Source organism: Carassius auratus, chromosome 12 (genome assembly GCF_003368295.1).
Source record: "Carassius auratus strain Wakin chromosome 12, ASM336829v1, whole genome shotgun sequence".
NCBI classification, from domain to species: Eukaryota; Metazoa; Chordata; class Actinopteri; order Cypriniformes; family Cyprinidae; genus Carassius; species Carassius auratus.
The window spans coordinates 1746291-1768957 of NC_039254.1; the positions used below are offsets into that span (position 1 = coordinate 1746291).

A 22667-nucleotide genomic window follows, 5' to 3' on the forward strand; every position below is an offset into this window, starting at 1 on the left:
TTTAGAAATTGTTCTCATTTCTAACAGCAGACTGTTAAATATATATGTATATATATATATATATATATATATATATATATATATATATATATATTAAAAATCTATAATTATTAATAATTCATTATTTATAATTACATGTATTCAATAAATGTAAAACAAATATTTATTTTAATATTAATAAAATTAAAAAAATAAAGTAAGAAACACACACATACATATATATATATATATATATATACACAGTCATGGTTTTGTCACCCAGGAAACAAGTAAACACACAAACATGCGCAGACCATCTTTTTTATCTTATCTTAGAATTGCATGCCTTTGTAAAAGTACTATAGGCATATTTAATTCATGCAGCATATGCATGAATCAAAAACCACCAGTGACCCTCATAGCACCGAGAGAAACCCACAACCATTAGGTTAGAGGTTAGAGCGGGTGAGATGATAGACATTACAGAGTTTAGACGATAAACTTCATGCCTGTTCATGAGAAACCACATATACCTGACCTTCTGACGGCCAGCCAAGACCATCCTCATCCTCATCCTCATCCTCATCTTTAACCACATCTATATATTCCTCTACACAACATACAGCACACACAAACACACAGTGTTACACCAGCGCTTAGACTTAAAGAAATAAAACCATTTGTTCTCCTGCATAAAAAGAGAATGTTTGCAGACTTTAACTTTATTAAAGAATACTTTAATTGAACAAGGATTCATTTTATTGATCAAAAGTGACAGTAAATACATTCATGATGCTAGAAAAATATTCTCTATCAAATAAATGCTGTTATTTAATCAATCAAATAAACCTGTTTCCACAAAAATCCAAAGAGGCGTTTTCAACATTAATAATAATAAATGCACATTAGAGGATCATGACTGTAATGATGCTGAAAATTCAGCTTTGCATCTCGGGAATAAACTACATTTTAAAATTGATTCCAAATTGAAAACAAATAATATTTCACAACATAACTTTATTTTTTGAATGTAACTGTAAATCAAGAGCCAAACAAAAGTTGGCACAGAAAGCTGGAGAACGTCGGTAAACCACTTCCTTTACACAGGTGTGACGTTCAACATTTAACTCTAGCGTTTCCTGCATGTTAAGAGTGTGTCGTTTTTCATCTCGGCTCACTAAATATTCCTTGAGAGAGATTTCCGTCAGGATAGTAGGAGAGAGAGTGCAGAGGAAGTCCATTACATAAATCTGCTAGACCTTCGACAAGACACACAATCTGCGGCGACAACCAGACTCTAGATAAGCATACAATCTGAGCAACATTTGAGATCTGGGCATCTAGAAGGACATTGTGAGGGTCCGTCTCTCAGGAGAACACTCTGAGATTCTCCGTTTAATCTCACTGCGGTCTAACAAACCCAATTCTAGTCTTAAACACAGCTCTTCTCTGATTTCTGGCTAACCATGATCCACAGTTTTTGTGTCAAGCAAGCAAACTCTAATAAAAGCAATCAGGAACAACTGTTTAAAAATGAACCTTCTTCCTCTTTCACATGGTTTTAGTCAGATTTAAATATTTTTGAGGAAATATTGATCATGAAACCACAAATAGTATTGCAATATGTTTTACACCGCTGTATCTATGAAACAAAGGAATAAACGAATCAGTTTAGTTATTAGTAATACTGATGTTTTCTTCCCATCATTAAACTAGAAAGGCCTTGTCTAAAGGTAGAGTTTAAAAGGGGACGCTTTAGAAAAAGGTCTCATTAGTTAAATGCATTAACTAACACATTTGTTGCAGTATTTCTTCATCTTTGTTGATGCTAGTTAATAAAAATAAAACTGTTCATTGTTAGCTTAAGTCCAATAGGTAACATTAGCAAATACAAAAAAAGAAAATAATAATTGTTGCAGTAATTCGTGTTAATTAATGCAGTTAACTACGCTAACAAACAAAACCTTATTGTCTTCTTTTTTTTTTTTTTTGATAAGTGGGCCATTTTTACTCAGTCATCTCAATGGCAGAAAGTGCCTGCACCTGAATTTACTGTAATTTATGGTTGATTAAGGGTTAAATAAATATTATACCATAAAAACTGTCATCTGCAAATCAAACACAACCATCCATAAAAAAAAAAAAAAAAGGTTTGGTCATTCATTCCAACACTGGGAATGCAGATGAGTATAATCATCACCATAAAATCAGCATAAAAACCATAGTATGACCCATAAGCTTCAGCCAAAGTGAATTGTTGGTGTACTTATAGAGTCATTTGATACAGAATAGCACATGTAGTTCACAAAAAAAGCTCACGTCCTGCTCTCAAAACATCTTGAGGCGACAGGAAACCGAATATAGCGCATTTGATAAAGTGAAACTTGCCAAGACCTCTTACTTACAACAGAGCTCTCAAAACCACAAATTGCTTTTGTCATATCTTAAAGAACTAAACTGGTTCGAAAGCAGATAAAGCGACTTATTACCTTGCTCTTCCAGTATGCCATTTGGTATTTTCTTGTCGACAGCTGTGATGACAGCTTTCCTCTGGTTTTTCAACCTTAAAGAAACGAAGAACATAAGGTTTGAACGTGAGGACAACATGTGAGACAATATCCTAACGTCACATCAGTCTCACCAACGAAAACTCGAGCTCTTTTTCATCAGAGGTGCTGTTTCTCCACAAACGCACGATATATGACACGCTCTCTACCATATAAAAATATGAGGGTTTACCTCGGTGACACCGTGTGTGAATAAATATGTGTGTGTGTGTGTGTGTCTGTGTGTGACAGCAGTTCCTGGACCCACCCTTAATCAGAAAGAGGCGGAGCTTGTAAGCTTGACAGACAGTTTTTTTTTTTTTTTTTTCGTTTTTTACAGTGTGTGAGCATGTGTGTATGTGTCATACCTGAGGAAATACCAGGTCAGCAACCCCAGAAAAAGCACCAAGACGGACAGACTCAGCAGTATGGGCAGGATGAGTGCGTTGGGCTCCACCAGGCCGTCTAAAGGAAGAAGGAGAGGCAGTTAAACCCACAGTGAACAAAAGAACAGGAAACTGGCCCGCGAGCAGAGCCGCTGGAGCCGGAATGGCCACACTTAGCTGCTCCGGCGCTGAGCGTCTCAGTGAGGTATGCCAAGCCATTATTAGTGATTTAATAGAGAGCCCGGTGCTGTTTGGACTGAGCTCATACATTTAACAACAGGTTTGACACGAATCACCCGCTTAACCCTGAGATCAGCACTTTACTGGAGCCCAAAATCACAGCCTGCGTGATCCACGGCAGATTTAACACAAATCCACACGCTCACACTGATGCTTATGTGTTGCAGAAACGCTAGACATGAGCAAAAATCATCTCTGAGCTGAGAAAAGTTACACAACTACAAAAAGTTGGTTTTGGCCACTGAGTTTCCATGACTATTTCAGTCGCTTTGTGAGTAATGCCTACATTGTGAAATAAATTTTTTGAGGTTGCAATCACTTAAAATAAAATGACAAAAATAAAATGAAAAATGGCAAATGTCTCTCTATTTCTCTCTCTCTCTATCTCTCTCTCTCTCTCTCTCTCTCTCTCTCGCTCTCTCTCTCTCTCTCTCTCTCTCGCTCTCTAATGACAAGTAAATTAATAAATTAATAAATAATAGTCTAATTAATAAATAATCATCATACCAAATTTCTGATGTCAAAGTAACAAATTTTATATCGATCTGTAGCCAAAAGAAATAATATATGTTATAATATAGTATAATGATACAAATATATAATAGTAACATAAATGTAAATATATATTTAAAATGTTTTTAAGTATGAAATCTGGCACCACCTGTTTTTTCACATATGCTAGTTTTCAAACAAGCGAAGTTATATCAAAATATCAAAATTAATGGGAAACTGGCAGTAGCAAAAAAAAGAGTATAGTCAAGTAGGAGATTTAACCCCTAATTAACTGATGAAATCATTAAATTGAAAGAAGCGAGGAAATGAATGAATGAATGCATCAATGAATGAATCTAAAAATGAACTGGAATTACTTTAAACACAATTTAGCATTCAGATTTGTCACTCTGTATTTAACAAAGGATTTAGAAAAGAAAACAACAATGCTCATCGTATTATTAACACTATTATTATGAATAATGAGCACTTACCATTGCTTTTTCCGTCTGTTGAAATTGATGTGTTTGGTTGTAGAGTTGTTACTGTCAGAAAAAAAACAAGGACCATTGTGTCTGCAAGAGAAGAAGAGAACATATAAGCATGTCATTTAAACATATTTACATCATTTAATATCATTTATTTAATTAAATGTGACTCTACATGTCACTACTAAAAAAAACAACAGATCAGGATCGATTTAAATATTACAACATGGAAAAATGTTGCATTACTCCTCCAATAGATGTCACCAAAACCTTTCAAATACAGTTCCAGTCCAAACGCTTGAAAGCGGAGAGCATCTCTGTTCTGATATTGAAAACAGAGTGAGATCTCATAAACCTCACTTTCACACAGATTAGACATGATTGTATACTTTAATCTTATTTAGTTTGGGGATTTTAAGTGTTACACAAAGTATCAAGTGGGTTAAACTGAGATAAAACATCCTCACATCTGAATTAATCTGTGAATCTGTGTTCAAACATATAACGTGCATGATTAAACCTGAATAGGTATTTTCGGGAAAAGCTGATTATTTATTATGTGACTGATACATTTAGCAGAGGACAAGACAAGATCTCATGCTTTTCATTACCTAAAAACATTCTGCATCATGCTTTCAACCCAAACTAATACTGAAAGTGATTCTTGATAGTAAACCATCAGATATTCAGAGCAAGCTTCTGAGCGTATCTTCTCTATCTGGAGGGCAGATGTCGTGGGCTACTGGACAGGAAAAGCCAGGAGGATTTGTTCAGTCTCAGCGCTGCTTCAGTGAGATAAGATACTCCACAAAACACCCACACACAGCCGCCGATGCTCTTCATTGAGAGAATCAAGTGGGAGCTGCTGCATATTCACTAAAGCAATGCAACACATAAATAACAGACCGCACTTTCTGCAACGCACACACCACTCCACGCTAGAGAGAATCCTGTAGGTGTTCAAACACCAACACATGCCCAAATATCAGGAATAAATATGGTAGGTCAAATGAAGTTTAATCTAAAACTATTTCAGGGTCTTCTGCATAAGTATGCATACAATTTTAAATTTGAGCTGAATGTGAACTGCATATAGTGTCTGCAGCATGAAATCACAACTTAAACCTATTTACGTAGGTTCTCAATAAGAAGTCATCAAGAAACTACATCCATAAACATTTTTATTTCTATAGTTTAACATATTTTAAAGTGAAACAATATGCATAATTTGTTAGTGCAGGTTATTCCAAGAATATACAATCATTTGAGGTCTGTAAGATTTTTTTAAAACAGTCTCTCAACGCTGCATTTGACAAAAATACAATAAAAATGGTAATACTGTGAATTATTTTTTATTTAAAATAACTCTACTTGAATATACAGTATATATATATATATATATATATATATATATATATATATATATATATATATATATATATATATATATATATATAATTTTTATTTATTTATGTGATACAAATTTTAAATATTTATTATTTTCAATGTTGAAAGCAGTTGTGCCGTTCATATTTTTTTTCTGGATCTTTTGATTAAAATAAAGTTTAAAATAACAGTATTTATGTGGAACAGAATGCAACCTTCCTGACAAAGTATAATTTTCTTTTTATGAAAAACAATCTTACTGACCCCAATTTGAACACTTTTTAAACTTAAAAAAGCCAAGACCATAAAACTAAGCACAAAAAACTGAAAAATTGAAAAATTGTTCATCATACAACTGCAAAAAAGCTAAATGCTTATTATAAATTTAAGAACAACAGCACCCAAAATACACTCTCCTTTATGCATATATATACATTTTAACCCAAATCCGTGATGCTAAAAAAACAACTACGTTCGCTGCATTATGAGTGTGTCTCCCTGGTAACCTCTCAGGCTGCATCATTCATCAGCAGGGTGTGAATAAAGTGCTTTCCGCATTAGCTGCTGAGATAAAGCATGATCAAATGCCGCATTCTGTCGATAGTATCCCAGAGCACGTTGGAGTCTGGACAGCGGCAGAGAATTTGAGTCGATACAGTATCCCCCAGCAATTAATAAAGACCTGAGAGCTGCCTGCAGCAGCACAAAGACTCATGGCAGGATTTTAATGAGAAGAAATGACTCTCCCCGTATCATGTGGTTTGAGGCCGACAGCAGAGCCTGAGAAAACAAGTGCACAGGTGAGCAGGAATATATTTAATATATATCCGAGTGCATGCAAATAAATGAACACTATCTTGCAATTTATCATGTGCTTTCTGTCCAAAGGGTGTTCTGAATGCCTGTGGAGACTCCTGGGGTCAGATGCACCTGTACATTGGCATGTTTTTGCTGGGACACAGTGGGGAACTGTTAAAGTAAGTGGGGCAAATCAGTAAAACGCATAAACCTTGTAGCCACACTGTAGAATTACAGTCTCCATCCTTCATTCGCATCCCACACATCTCTCCGTCAGCGAGCATGTAATGTTTTTGTTCTGGCTGTGCTCAGGACTGGCCTGCTGTCTCTGACCCCAGTGGACAGGGCACTTCTGAGACTCATTATTGTAAACAGGTCATGAGGTAAAGCTAGCAGACAGGACATTTGCAGACAGCCTTGGGTGAGGCGGATGCCGGAAACACACTTGCACTTGCTGTATTTAATGGTAAGTGAGATTATCTCTGTTGTGTGTGTGTGTGTGTGTGTGTGTTAGTGTAAGCAGCTAACCATGAATTAATGACACTCTGCTGTGAGGTTTTTCAGCCCACACGAAAACTCCCAGCGACCGCTCGCTCTTTAAATGAGGAACGCTCCTCATCATTTCCTTATGCAATCAGAGAAAGCAAGAACAGAAGTATATGTATTTTGGTTTATGAAGTGTGCAAATATGTTCTTGTGTGAGTTGATTGCATCAGACTAAATTCTCAGCACACCTAAATCTATTATACATTCAGTATTTCTCTGCTCCAAAACCTTTAAAAACTGAAATGGAAATGAATGGAAAACTTACAGGAGACAACTCGATTCCAACTGAATTTAGCAAAAATACAAAACATTATGTTGATAAGCATTTAAATAGAAACACACAAATAAACTGGGTGTAACAGTGCATACTAAGTAAAAAGAAAAAATGCTATTAAATAATTATTAAACATTATTAAAAATATGTATGTGTGGATGTTATAATTATACATTATTCACAAAATCATATTAAATATTATATTTAAAATAATACTAATAATACTAATAATACTAATAATAAATTGTTTTGTTGTTATTTGTTCAGCATTTTTATATATATATTTGTTATTTTTCTTTTTTTTTACTTAATATGCATAATTTGACCCTATGTGTGTGTGTGTGTGTGTGTGTGTGTGTGTGTGTGTGTGTGTGTGTGTGTGTGTGTGTGTATATATATATATGTATATATATTTTTTACCCAATAGCTGTGTATTTTATTCTTATTAACTTATGCTTTTTTTACTTCAGCAATGTTTAAACACAATAAAGCCAAAATGTATAATATATAAAAATATATAATAAATAAAAATAATTTCACAGTACAAGTCTTAAATGATGTTTTAAAATATAGCATTCTCTCTCTCTCCCTCTCTCTCTCTCTCTCTCTCATTCTCTCTCTCCCTCTCTCTCTCTCTCTCTCTTCCTCTCTCTCTCATTCTCTCTCTCTCTCTCTCTCCATGCAGACTGCTGACTACACAGTGATTTCACAGTTTCCACGAGCTGCTTGCTACAGAATAAACACTATTACCATCCCATGACACACTCAATCACACTTACCATCAGGTGACGCGTGTCTGTCTTCAGCTAGCTGAAAAACACTCCTGAACTGCAAGTCAGCTTAATAACAGTTAGCTGTTTCTGTTTACAGTAGAGATACGACACAAATGATTGCGGGGGAAGGATTGCGAAACGTCTGGATTTAAACACAAAATGCCCACATACAGTGCACCTCAACATGCCAGCACATGTGTGCACCAAATCAGATAAACACACACACTAGAGCTAAAATAAAAAACACATTTAAAGCTGAAGTCTGAAATTCCTTATAATGTTAAATTTAAAATGAACTCATTTCATTTTCTCACATAAAGTACATTTTGGAGTGGAAATGGAAATTCCATTTCTAGGAATATTTTGGTGAAACTGTTAAATTGAAAAATGCAAATGAACAAAAACTTTAGTTAATTCTTCATGTTTGTGTTAGTTCACAGTGCAATAACTAACGTTAGCATACAACTTTTGATCTGTATAAATTAAGATAATAGGACAACTAACCTTACTGTAAAGTTAAACAGACAGTTTCTTCAACCAAAATATTATTTCTTTCTCATTTCTTTTGTTATCTATATTAAATATGACTCCGACATATCAGCCAAATCATCTACTAAACTGACTGGGAACTTCAGTGGACTTTCTACAACACCGCTGTCTCTGTGAATCAGACCAACGGGTCTCTAGAAAACTAAGTTTAGAGGGATATTTGTCCTGGCGGGAGCTGATCGTCTAATTCAGACAAATCTCAAGCAAAGTCAACCCTGCAGGACGCATTAAAACGGCCCCCGGAGTTAAACCAACAGAGAACAAGAGCCTTTTCATTTGATTCTTCTAGATTACATTTAAGTTGCTTGTTCCTTCTCTGGGTTTTCATTAATATCTCGCCTCATCCTTCCGTTTCATTACTCGGCCGTTCTTTATGCTCTCTGATCCATCTACCATGTGGTTTAATACAGTGACCCATTTAAGAGAAAGAGACCTCGTTGACTCACCCAATCACATTTTCACAAGTCCACAGCGACCACCAAACAACAACAGCAGTGCATTAACCGCTCAAAGAGTCTGGACCGGCAAGCTAACCGTCCAACAGACTTCCAATAACGCCATGTCTGCCTTCGGCGCAATGCATCCTTGCATTAATGCAGGCCATGACCCAGAGGTCACATCAGAGACGCAGTGGCCAGAATGATGCCAGACAGCCATCTCATCATCTTCCTGGGGGTTGCCATGGAAACATGACAACCAGTGTGGTTTGATAAATTAAGATTGCGGGCTTGGGCTCTGCGTGACATGTCCGCACACGTACATGCAATCAGAAAAAAAATACACTAGACCTCTACAAATGAGGAAATACCTAATCTCTTTTTTGCAAGCAAAACTGTTTTGGAGCTATATTTTATCACCCAGTCGAACATATTGACCTCAAAATTCATTTACAAAAGGTATTTTTAGTTCAGAAATTGGCCATTTCAGTCTGGAGCTTGCTGAAATCTTTCCTGGAGAAGCAGAGACTGACACACAAATCAATTCTGCTCCAGCCTTCTGCAGATTGAATGATAAGCTAATGTGGGTTATGGCTTTAAACAAGTATATTGGATCTGTCATAGACACATCTCACACAACTAATAAGTTTGGCTGCCAGATCTTGACTAAATAAATCAATCTGGTTTTATCTAAGTACTGCTGAAGCCAAATTGGTTTTGTGGGTCGGACAAAAGTGTCACCTTGTTCCAGAACATGAACAATTTACGGTCTATTATTATTATATAGATTATTATTATTATTATTATTATTATTGTTGTTGTTGTTGTTGTTTTTCTATATCTTAAAAATTATACATCAATATAAAAAATGTAAACATTTGGGAAAGACTCTTTAAGCACAGCAGTCTAAAAAAGATCAATTAAACAATTTATAAACTTTCTAAACTTTATTACTATTTATTCAATGTCTTACAAAATCTCCATTAATCATTATACATTATACAAACCAATGTTGTTTCATTAATTAAAAAATAAATAATAATAAATCAATAAAAATTGTATTGCTGCTTTGTTTTGTTTTAAATGTTGACAACTTGCCTTGACAACTAATGTAAATAAGCTTAAATTACATGTACCAATGCTGTAAACGTTAACTTAAAGGTACAGGTTGTAGGACCTGCCACGAGAGGGCGCACTACCAAAACAATAACAAACGCGTGGTTTGATGATGCTAAGGAGGAGCACGGAATTATGGGATTTGTTGTCTTCTTCCCAACTGCTGACGGCCATCAATCAAACAGAAAGATAAATCATTTATTTGTATCATTTATGATTTGCGCGAGTAGATTACATACAAAGTCAATGCAAAGACGCGTCCTCGCGCAGGTCTAGAGACGCGATGCCCTGCATTTGGCGTGTATGCCCCATAATAATAATCTTGTTGATCGATATAATAGCATACGTTTTATGTAAAGACATTAATCAAAACAACTCACCTGTCGAACACAAGCAAGATCTGCATCTCTTTCTAGCTGAAGTTTGTCACGAAGCTCTCTCAAACTAGAAAATGCAATCAAAGCGAGGATATTAATCGCTCCTTCTCTCCTTTTGTCCCAAACTCTTCTTGGTTCGTTTGGTTGGCCCGTACACTTACATTTACGGGAGCGGTCCTTGTCGACAGAACCAGCGGCAGACGATAAATGGTAATTAGGTTCCATAAATAAGTAACACAATACACCATAAAACGTGCAAGAAGAAGTAAATAAGGAACTGCTTGTGGTTTGCTAGACGCTAGACACTACTACAAAAATAAAACTGTCATGAAACCGGTACTTTAAACCATGTACAATGCATATTTACACAGACAATCAATTTGCAAATAGCACCAAGATGAATGTTTCCCTCATGAATATTAATTAGGCAATGTCATAGAATACAGAACAACAACAGTGCAAGATAATTAATATTCATGAACCAGGTTTAAAAACCCACCCACAAACCCTTTGCATTGCTTGAAAAGACTTCTCAACAACTTTCTGCTATGTTCTTTTTAAATGCTTTTTGACCTTCAATATTTGATATAATTCTTATTCTGAACCGTTTATTCTGTGAATAATCCCCAACTACTTTTCCGAGCACGCTAAAGCTTTTATTTTGACATAACACAGCAGGATGAATCAGATCATTTTCACCCTGCAACATCACAGCATGTGAGCAGAATTCCTCAGAGATGCTTTCCAGATGCCCAGCTCTCAACCTGACAGTCTAGCAGCCTGTCGTGCCGTGTGAGAGCAGATTGCCAGTGCCATGTTGTTGATTAAGGTTGCATAAGGCTGTTTCTCGCTCGGATTGGTTTGTGAGAAAGAACTATAAAAATCTGGGCCTCACTGGATTTACACTGTGCACTATTGTCCTGTTCACACACACACACACAAACACATAAACAAACCCCCTTTCTCACAACAAGAGGCCACTGATCTGAGCCCTTCAGGCTGAGTGTGTGTCTCTTTTCCAGGGTCACATGAGGGGTGGCATCATACAGAGGGGTGTGGCCACAGTCTGCAGGCTGACCAATCAGGGAGCATAAGCAGGAGGTAAACATTCCGGTGCACCCATCACCTGCACACAGCTATAACAACCTGACTAATGCAAATCTTTGACAGTTTAAAGCCAACATTATGCTGCAGGTGCAATCGATTTTTACTTTTAAAACTGACGCATTTCTGAATGAAACCGGATATGAAACTAGAATGACAAATGTAAACAAGGACTTGATTTGAATGCAACAGTGAGGTTAAACCAAAACTATTGAAAATCATTTATACTGATGGAATAAAGTTGAAATAAACTAAAATGTAACTATTACTTGAAAGTTTCAAATGTAAATCATCTAAACTAACTCAAATTAAATTCAAGTTAAAGCTGCAACCCATTTTACTTCTGAAATCTGATATATATCTGAATGAAACAACCCACAAAAGGAAGCATGTAATATGGGTTTGGGACATGACTGAACTTTTCTATTAAGCTGTTGGTTACAGGCAGACGGTGTTTCTGCATCTTTAACGATGGTAAAACACACAAGACGTCTCCCTCTCACTCCCCTCAATGTCTCTGCGATCATTTCAGTCTTTTCATTTCCTGCGGTGTCTCGGCTCAGGACCAATCAAAGCTAGGATTGCCTCCCCTGGTTTCCTGCATGGATTTCATGTCTCATTAATAAAATGTCAGCACACACACACCACACTCTTTCTCTCACAATGGGCATCTGATTTAACAGTGAGTGTCAATGTCACGGCTCTGTGACTGTCCTGTCCTACACACAGTCCTGAATGGAGACTGACATTCTTCTAAACCAATCAGTCTGGGGTAAATGGAGCTTATAGTGAGAGATGAACTGGTCTATAAGTAAAGGCCAAAAAACATCACCCATGCCTAGAGTGGACGAGAGACAGTGTGTGCGTGTGTGTGTGTGTGTGTGTGTGTGCGCGCGCGCAGTATTAGCACATGCTGTCCCCCATCTGTCGGCTGATAAGTTATTTCCTTTCCTGTGCAGCCAGGTTTCCTGCTTGAGTTTAAAACACACTTCTTAACCTTTGGATAAGATACATACACCCACACACAATGCTTAAAAAGGTGCTGGATGCCACACACACACACACACACACACACTGTCTATCCACGGACATTTATGCACAAAACCCGCTGGAATATCTCCATGCTTTCAGGCCTCTGTGGAGCATTCGCTAATGATATGAGACGCTGTGCCAGCGAAGCAGCAAAAAGAGGAACAATGAGAAAACAAAATGAACCAGAAAAATCCTTTGAATATTCCTGCAGATGCTGAGAGCATCAGAGAGTGCGACTGTGCTGAACACACAGCTTTTATAACCACACGCAGTATGATGAACAATAAAGAAACATGTGAAATTAATGTGATGTCTGGATAGTTTGAATGAAATTGGCTCTTAAAACATAAATTAGACCATTTGTCTGTCTGTGTATCATTTTACATTTCAGAGGCAAGTATATTTAAGGCAATAGTTCATCCAAAAATGGAAATTTGCTGATGATGTCCTCATCCTCAGGTCATCCAAGATGTAGAAGAGTTTGTTTCTTCATCAGATTTGGAGAAATGTAGCATCACATCACTTGATCACCAACAAATCCTCTGCAGTGAGTGGGTGCCGTCAGATTGAGAGTCCAAAAAGCTGATAAAAACATCATAATAATCCACACATCACTCCAGTCCATCAGTTAACATCTTGTGAATTGAAAAGCTGCATGTTTGTAAGAAATGTTAATGTCAAACCATTGCTTCTTGATAAAATATTATTTCAGTTTCTAAATATTGCTTTCTCCAGTGAAAAAGTCATCTCGCCTGAATCAACAGAGAAATCTGCACAGATCAAGCACTGTTTACAAGTGAAAACTGTTGAAAACAGTTCTAAACAAATATGCGGGTGGATTTTGATGTGAGAGACGACAGGAGATGGATTTTATCACTGGAGGAAGCGTTATTATGGATTATGGATTTTGGCTGAAAGCATCCGTTTAAAAGTTAAAAGGCCTTAATGATGCATTTGTTTCAAATAAATACAGCTTTTTACTTCACAAGATGTTAACTGATGGACTGGAGTGAAGTGGATTACTTGTGAATTATCAGGATGTTTTTATCAGCTGTTTGGACTCGCATTCTGACGGCACCCATTCACTGCAGAAGATCAATTGGTGAGCAAATGATGCAATGCTACATTTATCCAAATTAATCTACATCTTGGATCGCCTGAGGGTGATTATACTTTTTATATCCATGTAGGACATAACAGCATTTTCCTTGTTCTTTTGAACTAAAGAGTTTGACGAACTTTTTACTATACTCAAAAATCCCTCCATTCAGAAACTGTCAGAAACAGCTTGCTCAGAAATCATCAAACATATGATCGATCACATTTATGTATCAACATCTACTCTATTCACCAACTACACAAACTGTAGGCAATCATAACAAAGCTTGTTTACAGATGAAGTCTTAAAGGTACAGTAGCAAAAACCGCTGGTTGTCCCTTTCTGACTTTTTTGAGGGAGAGGTCGGATTTTTTTTAAAAATTTAAACTATATTACTCCTTAAAAAAAAAAAATGCAAAAAAAAAAAACATTTTACATTTTTTCAGCTACATTGACTGAGGAAATGTTGATCATACCTTGAGCAGTGATATTTCAGTGTATGATTTGGTCCATTGTAGCCAGTGAAATGTAGGAGGAATCCAACCATCACATCACTCCTTCAGCCTAAACACCTTCTGTCTCACACTCTCCTCCTCTATCTATCTATCTATCTATCTGATCCACAGAATGAAGAGGTGCAGAAGAAATCCAGGAGCTCAATGCAGCAGCACAATGAGATCTGGAGAGGAACAAGACAAACAGAGAGCTATAGGTTAGATGTTTATTAAGGTAATTATTTAAGCCAGCCATTATCACAAAATAAAAACCATGACAGGGCGATCAGGCCCCGATATGAAGCTTTAATTAAATGACTACATAATAAAATACATCAGTAAATAAATGCACAATTAAAAGAATAATTAAATGCATACATAAATGCATAATTACATGCACAAATAAATGAATGCATAAATACATAATTAAATGCCTAAATAAATAAATGCATAACTAAATGCACAGATAAATAAATGCACTATCAATCAATCAATAACGAATAGATTTCCGTGAAGAAAGAGACTACAAAGTGAGTTAAGAACAAGCATTAAACTAGCACAGTTATAAAGGAAATTGGTTACTAGGGACAATGGTCAATTACATAGTTTAGCGTTATTATATACAAATATTTGACTGCAGAATGGCACAACTGACCAATCAGAATCAAGCATTCCAGAGAGCCATGTAATAATGATCTTCAAACAACGAGAATGAGGACAATGAATGGAGTCTTAAGATCCAATCCAATTTTACAGATTTCCACTCACATGCAAGTGGGAAAAAACACAGAACTGCACATGGTAATATATAGTGTTCAATCATAAACTTAATTACATTTCATTGATTGATTGATTGATTGATTGATTGATTGATTGATTGATTGATTGATTGATTCATTCATTGATTCATTCATTCATTCATTCATTCCTCTGTGAATAAATGCTTCATATTAATGTGTCAGTTTACTGAACAAGCTATGGCATCAATATGAAGGATTTATTTAAAAATAAATAAATTAATTACAAAAAAAAAAAAAAATTTCATTGTGCATTGCAGATCTGTATCAGCATGCATCCTGATCCCAATTCTTGGCACCCTTAGCACCTGCTTCGATGCGATAAAAGCCTGGATGCATGATCCTTTTCTTAAGCTTAACCAAGAAAAAACAGAACTTCTTTTTGTCGGTACATCAACATCTTTACTCAAACTTAATATTTCAGAGTTGACAACTGTCAAACCCTTGGTTACTCCCTCCCTTTAAGTGCGTAATCTTGGCGTTATGTACGACTCTGAGCTTATGTTTGATGCACATATACAAAAGGTATCAAAGATTGCATTTTTCCATCTTAGAAATGTCGCTAGACTGCGACCATTTCAATCGTTGTCAGATGCAGAAAGGCTTATAAATGCCTTTATTACATCGATGCTTGATTACTACAATGTGCTCTATCTTGGTCTCCCAAATAAATCAATCAGAAAATTACAATATATACAAAATTCAGCGGGCCGGTTATTGACACATACAACTTTTGTCATTTACTAATCTGATTGCAGTCATGCTGTATTTTTCTAAAACGCCAGATTTTGTTATTATATCCCATTAACTTGGAAGTTCAAACAAATTTAGAAAGATCCAACAGCAAGTTTCTATTCATTTGTAGCGTCAATGTTAGTCTACATTTTGTCCATTTTATCGTCTGACAGGTCAAAATAAAGCAAGATTCGAGGTATAAATCATGTCCATAACACAAACAATGCAGGACAGTCATGCGCTGAAGTACACAGGGTTACAGTTTTGTTCAATTAACAAATGACATTCCCTCTTAATGGAGTCCTGTTAAACACAACCGCTTCAAACACAAATCACACAGGAAATCGACTTCATGCCTCATTTCTATTGAGCTCACTGTTGCCGTTTTGTAATGAGACTGAATATATTTAACAGCCACCATCCAGCATTCGCTTCACAATCTCCATCCGTCCATCCATCAGATTCAGAAGCCGTTTTTAAAATTTAAAGAGCTCTCGGCATGGCCACACATGGCAGAGATGCCTTCTGTGTGTGTTATAATCCCGGCAGCTCCTCCAGGGGACGCCGTGCATGAATTTAGATGAGTCCCAGAGATGGAACGGAGTGGGAGGAGGATTTGGATAAAGACTGAGAAAAGAAAACACACTTGATAGACACGAGGAGGAGGAGGAGGACAGACAGAGGTGACAGTAAAATTTATCTACCTGGGAAAAGCTGCAAGGGTACAGAATCTACACGCTTGTGCATTTCAAGCTGGTGCTATGGTGGGCATCCAAAGTCTAGCACCCAAACTGAGTGGGGTTAACATGCGGGTTACCATGCTTTTAGGAAAGAGGGTAAAGTGGCCACACCTCATTACAATGTCTGTAAATTTGACCATTTCTTTTGTTTTGTTTTTTGGGGGAGGGGGAGTTGTATATTACAAATGATTGTCCAACTTTAAAATGTTTTATTCTGTACTACAAATATTAAATTTAAATGTTGCCATTTAAAAAGGTTTTTTATTTATTTTATTTTAATTTTTTGGATTAAATGACAGATGGTTAAAATAACAAAAAAGATGCATATTTTTATATTCCATTTTCCAACACGATATCAATGTTTTAAATTTTAAGAAATATACATTTGGTGGAATAATCTAGATTTTTTATATATATAGCAACAAAAGAAAACATTTGTTTTTTGACTAACTGTCATTTAAAAAAAAAAGATATCAGACCTATACAGAATAAAATAAATAATATTAATATTTTAACTTAATCAATGCAGCTCTCTCAATGTCCGGCTTTGGTAACATGCAAGTTTATCCTTCCACTAAGCAAAAAGAAATACATCTTTCATATCATGATTGAACAAAGGCAATACTAATATAATGCTAACAACAATTCTCCATGGAAATGTATGAGGTCTAACATCAATAAACGTTGGTCTCTGAGCCTCTCTCTGTGTTTGTGTCATCTCGGGTGAGCAGGAAGATTTCTGTGTAACCTTTAGAGAGCAGATAAAAGCAGCAGATCTCGGACGGATGATGGCCTGCCCGTGAACTCTGGATGTGGCTCTTGATGAGGATTGAATAATCCCTGATCTCCTCTCATGCTCCACAGTCAGAGTCTCTCACGCTGAGCATCTGCGCAAATGTTTTCAGCTTCGATCGCATGATAAAAGCCTTTCGTTCTCTGATATGGCAGCAAAATAGATCTAATAAACTGAGCGCAGCACAGAAGCATCCTGAATGAACAGAGCTGAATAAATTATACAAATTAATACAAATTATAAAAATGTATTATTTTTCCAAGCTGTAAATAAAACTGAAGAGTACTTTATCATTATTTGTGAAATTTACTAACAATTTCTCAGTGAAAACTGTTTCTATACCATTTTTTTTTTTAAGTATAGAAGCAGATGCAAGTTGTCAGCTTCATTCGCGTCCATTTATTGGAATATAGTCAGCGTTCATAAAAAATACATTCATTTTACAAATAAAGTAAATACACAGAGAGAACTGGTAAAAAACTATTTTCAGAAATTGCCAGTAAATTTTATAATTACAAAAAAAAAAAAAAAAGCCAAGTGACAAAAGTGTTTTTTTTTTTTTTTCAAATAAGAAAAAGTATTTAAATAAATGTTTATATTCCTCAGAAATAAATGTATACAAACTAAAAAAAAAAACATTTTTTATTATAACAAATAAAAAAGTTTAAATAAAATGTAATATAAAAATCAAATAATAAATAAAAAAAGAATTTATTTAATTAAAAAAAGAACTATTAAATAAAAAAGTGAAATAATAAGAATAATACAAGTGTATAGAGCACACCTTTAGGTTGTGCAATTTTATAATTATTATTATCATTAATTTTAGAAAATACAATTTGGTAGCTTTGAACAGCAACAGCATGTCACAACTTTACAAAACACATGATATAAAGAATCATTCATGTGCGCTGCACCGAGTTTATGGGTCAGGGGCTCTTTAAATCCCCAATCCAAAGTATGAGCAATAATACTAGTGATTCCTTCCTCAGCAGGCACTACTAATAAATTATACAGTCAGAAAGATTTGAACAGTGCTATTAAATGTGCAAAGGCCATTTCCATTTCTACTTCACTCAAAAAAATGAATTTTTAGTTTTGTTCACTTTACCTGAACAATTCATGTTGAATTAATGCCATTTTGGCTATTTTTCATTTCAAACATGATTGTGTCATGTTAAACTGACTTAAACCTGTCTCTCCTTTGGTTTAACATAAAGTTTTCATTTTGAAAGAACATGTTTCAATCAAGTCCCTTAAAATAAGTTTTACACTTCCCATCATGCTTTGCACAGGACTGGATATGGGGAGAGAAAATGTTTGAAATAAAAGTGTTTATTTTATGCAGTTTTTAATAAATGTGATAATAAGGAGACTTTTTCATGTATAATGCTCTATTATGTGGGGCATTTTAAAAGACTTTATATTGGTGTATTTTGTGCGAGTTACCATTGTGGTGAAGTGTGGAGCTTGTGGTTGGGTTGAGGACCTGGTTGAAAGAACGTCTAAAATACTTAATTTAAAAAAAAGCAACTTTAATGAGAGTGCTAGTGTATGATGTACACATAGTAACATCCTTAAACTGCAAAACAATTATCATCATGTGTAAAGAAAAGTTATATCTTACTTGCTAATGTTTTTATAACACTTTGGCTAAACTTGCATGGACAGTGGTTCTACATGATGTAAAACATATTATCTCTACTCAGATATTTCAGATTATATATTTATCATATCTCAGATATAACTAAAGCAAACTGAGTAAACTCAACTAAAGGTAGACAAGTCCTTATAACTTGATTTATTCATGTCCAAATAACATGGTACAAACATGTGGAACCACTGTCCATGATAGAATCATGTTCAGCCAAAGAGTCATTTTTTTGAGTGTTCATGAATGCATAATACTACCGAGACCCACAGTGCTCTACGTGTCCTATCTCATCCAATCACCTTCAACCTCTCCTGAGACGCTAAACATCCCTGAATCAAAGACCAACAACTGCTGTTTTCAGAAAGAGCAGGTAAAACACGAACCAGCTCAGAATCGGGATGTGTGTGTGTGTGTGTCCTTGAGCAGATCTCACTAATTGGCAGCGTTTTTTCTGCCAGTAGACATAGCACTAGATCAGGGTTTATATTTAAAACCTCCATTAGCACGCAATATATGAGCCAAAACAGTTCGAATTGACCAGGATTACAGCAACGGTCCTGTAAATACTCTACAAAGACTCTTTGAGTGAAAGTAGAGTCGTGTAATGCGCACATTTGTGTTTGACACGGTGATTCACGATGGATTTATCAATAGCCGCTCCTTATGAGACTCACCCACATACACAAGAGCTAAAAACTCTTTATAATGGTTTTGAATTAAACCATTCAAGGTTCTTCTCCCTTGAAATAGGCCTTGCATGTTAAGACTGGAAGGATAAAATCACTCTAAACTTGCCTGTGCAAAACTATATCCAAGAAAAACCTATATACAATATCAACTCAAGTATTTCAGAGATGCAACTATTTTTTTTTTCTTTCTTAAAAGCAATAGTTCACCCAAAAAATAAAATAAGATGACAATTTACTCACTCTCGGCCATCCAAGATGTACAGTAAATTAGGTTTTGTTTCTTCATCAGATTTGGAGAAATGTATTCCATCACTTGCTCATCAATGGATCCTCTGCAGTGAATGGGTGCCGTCAGAATGATATAGTCCAACAGCTGATAAAAACATCAAAATAATCCACAAGTAATCTATTATTGAACTGTTTTGGCTTATAAACGGTGCTTGATCTGTGCATATTTCTATCCTGGTTTAGATGAGACAAATTCTTCACTGTATGAAGCGTTATTATGGATTATATACTCTTTTTTTCTCTTTTTTTTCAGAAGCAAAGGTTTGAAGTATAAAATGTATTAATGATCCAGCTTTTCACTTCACAAGATGTTTTATAATTGATGGACTGGAGTGGTGTGGATGACTATGATGGTTTTATCATCTGTTTGGACTCTCATTCTGACGGCACCCATTCACTGCAGAAGATCTACTGGTTGGCTATTCCCACTCATACGGTTCCTTTAATAATTAACTTGATTATTAGAACTATTGAATCAACTAAATGGATGATAAATGCAACAATTTACCACATAATTTAGCTTTTGCTCTATGCCAACAAATAAAGTTCACTTGTTTACACTCACAAACTAACAGCTCTCTTTGCTGTTTTTGATTGATTCCACTGTTCTCATTTATAAGTCGTTTTGGATAAAAGCGTCTGCTAAATGAATAAATGTAAATGTAACTAACAAAAACAAAAAAAGGCCTAAGTATAGCCAATTACTTCATGAAAATACACATTTCACAATATATATGTTTAATATAATGCATAATAATAATGTTAATTGAACTTCCACTTTGCATTACAGATAAATGCGAAAAAATCCAGGCATATCATACAGCAATTACATTGTTAAATGCATGACCAGAAGGTAGAAACTCATTAAAAGGATGAATTTACAGCTCAAAATGAACGTAAGTGCACTGAATTTCTGCATTCAATTTCAAAGAGATATTATTTTAGATGCTGTTCTCTTTAAAACGAAGGCATACAGCTGACAAGCTTTAAAAAAATTAAGTGTTTTTATGAACAATAATATATATATATATAAAAAAACTAAATAAAAAGCAAATATAAGCAATAAAAATAAACTGAAATATTACAATATTAAAAAAGACAACAAAAAACAATACGGTAACAATACGTTAACTAAAAGACAAAATAAGATAAAAATGTATTAAGAAAAATAGAAATTATATGAAATATTATTAAACATAATAATTAAAAAAGTATTAAATTAAATTAAATTAAATTAAATTAAATTAAATTAAATTAAATTAAATTAAATTAAATTCAAACAGATCTGAAGTGTGTTTCTGCTTCTAAGGCCTCCCGAGTACTTGCCTCCATAGACTTTGGTCAGTGCATTACTGTAAAACCTAAAAATACTGAGCGTTGAGTCAGATTGATTGTCAGTAGTAGTGGACAGCACATGAAACAGCTTCACTGAAGGGAATGTGGCGATTCAAAGCAGCAGACAGAAAGCTGCCAACACGAGGCGTATCAGATCCCTGTTGGGAGGCTCGAAATATTGTTTTTAATCGTGTGTCATTTCCAGACCCAAAGAAACTAAAGATGACCTGGATTCAGCGCCCTGATTTCAACTGTCATAAACCAGGGCAAAACTTCAGTCATTCATACTAACAGCCTCAACTTTGAATAACATTCGTATCTGCTTACCAAATCAACACAAAGCAAGCAGAATGAACAAGCTCTCTCTCCTCACACACACACACACACACACAAATAATAGAGTTATCTTCTCCATCTCTGTGCACCGCCATTCATTGTTTTCTTTCCATTTGACCGTATTTTCTTTCACTAGTGGCATCTGTTTCCTGTCAGTGAATATCAGGTTATGAAAGCATATCTCTGGACAGCAGCGTGTTGTTGTGATCATGCATCATAGATGGACGACAGCAGGACACACAAAGCCGTGATTCAGCGTCTGTCGTTAGGAGGCAGATGCGGGTATTAGTGAATATTATGTGACAGCGAAACGATTTTTGGCAACACAGAATCAGGACGGCTGGGAAAGAGACAGGGATCTGATGTGAGATGAGCCTTCAAACCTCAAATAAACAATCAAGAAATAACTGCAATCATTATTAAAGACTGAGGAAATGTATATGAAATGTGTTTTAAATGTGTGTCATTTATGGAATACTTATATATTAATTTATATATGAAACACATATAATAGCACATAAATATACATATAATTTATCTATCAACCTATCACATTGTAATATATATAATCAATTATTTTATGTATATTAATATAATGCAGTACAAAATACAGTGAAATATCTTAATGAAAGTACGACTGAAAAAACATACATTTTTTTTAAAGATTGAGTATTTGTTATATAGATATTAATAATAATAAATATTTAAATAAAGCAAAATAAAAAATAATACTTCAAAAAACTGAAGCCTAGAAAAAAATGTGTGTGTGTGTGTGTGTGTGTATATATATATATATTATATATATATATATATATATATATAAACATATTTAAGTACTATATTGAATTCATATAAATTTAGTAGTTTATTAATATCAACTATTCATAAACATGTTAAAGAAAAAAAACATATATAATGCAATTGTTCTATGATCATCTATGATGCAGAATGCAGTAATATCTAAAAAAATATTTATGAATGACTTAAACATATGTGTCACAAAACGAGACAGGAGGCAGACAGGATGGACCGTATGTGATTTTATTAGCAGAATGCTCCTAACCAGACGGGAATATCAGATGTGAGAGCGAGTATGGACCAATATCAAATACAACGGAACGATCTCTGATCACAGTAAGTGGAAGTGGAATCACCGAGGGAGGACTGAAGGCAGAAGAAGATTG

At 35.1% G+C, this 22667-nt stretch overlaps 1 protein-coding gene across 2 annotated transcripts in view; it reads right to left on the reverse strand.

Moving 5' to 3' along the window:
* Window positions 1-14308, reverse strand: part of LOC113111426 (receptor-type tyrosine-protein phosphatase epsilon-like) — a 29443-nt gene extending 15135 nt beyond the window's left edge. The window contains exons 1-4 of one of the 2 annotated variants that reach the window (XM_026276104.1): window positions 14099-14308; window positions 4138-4218; window positions 2894-2990; window positions 2469-2542 (exon numbers count right to left, since the gene is read on the reverse strand). In XM_026276104.1, the coding sequence (XP_026131889.1) occupies window positions 2469-2542; window positions 2894-2990; window positions 4138-4213 (247 nt within the window). In that variant the 5' untranslated portion in view covers window positions 4214-4218; window positions 14099-14308. Of the gene's footprint in view, window positions 1-2468; window positions 2543-2620; window positions 2776-2893; window positions 2991-4137; window positions 4219-14098 lie in introns of those variants that run through there. The other variant, XM_026276105.1, reaches the window with a different exon arrangement.
* Between the last annotated feature and the right edge of the window lie 8359 nt (window positions 14309-22667).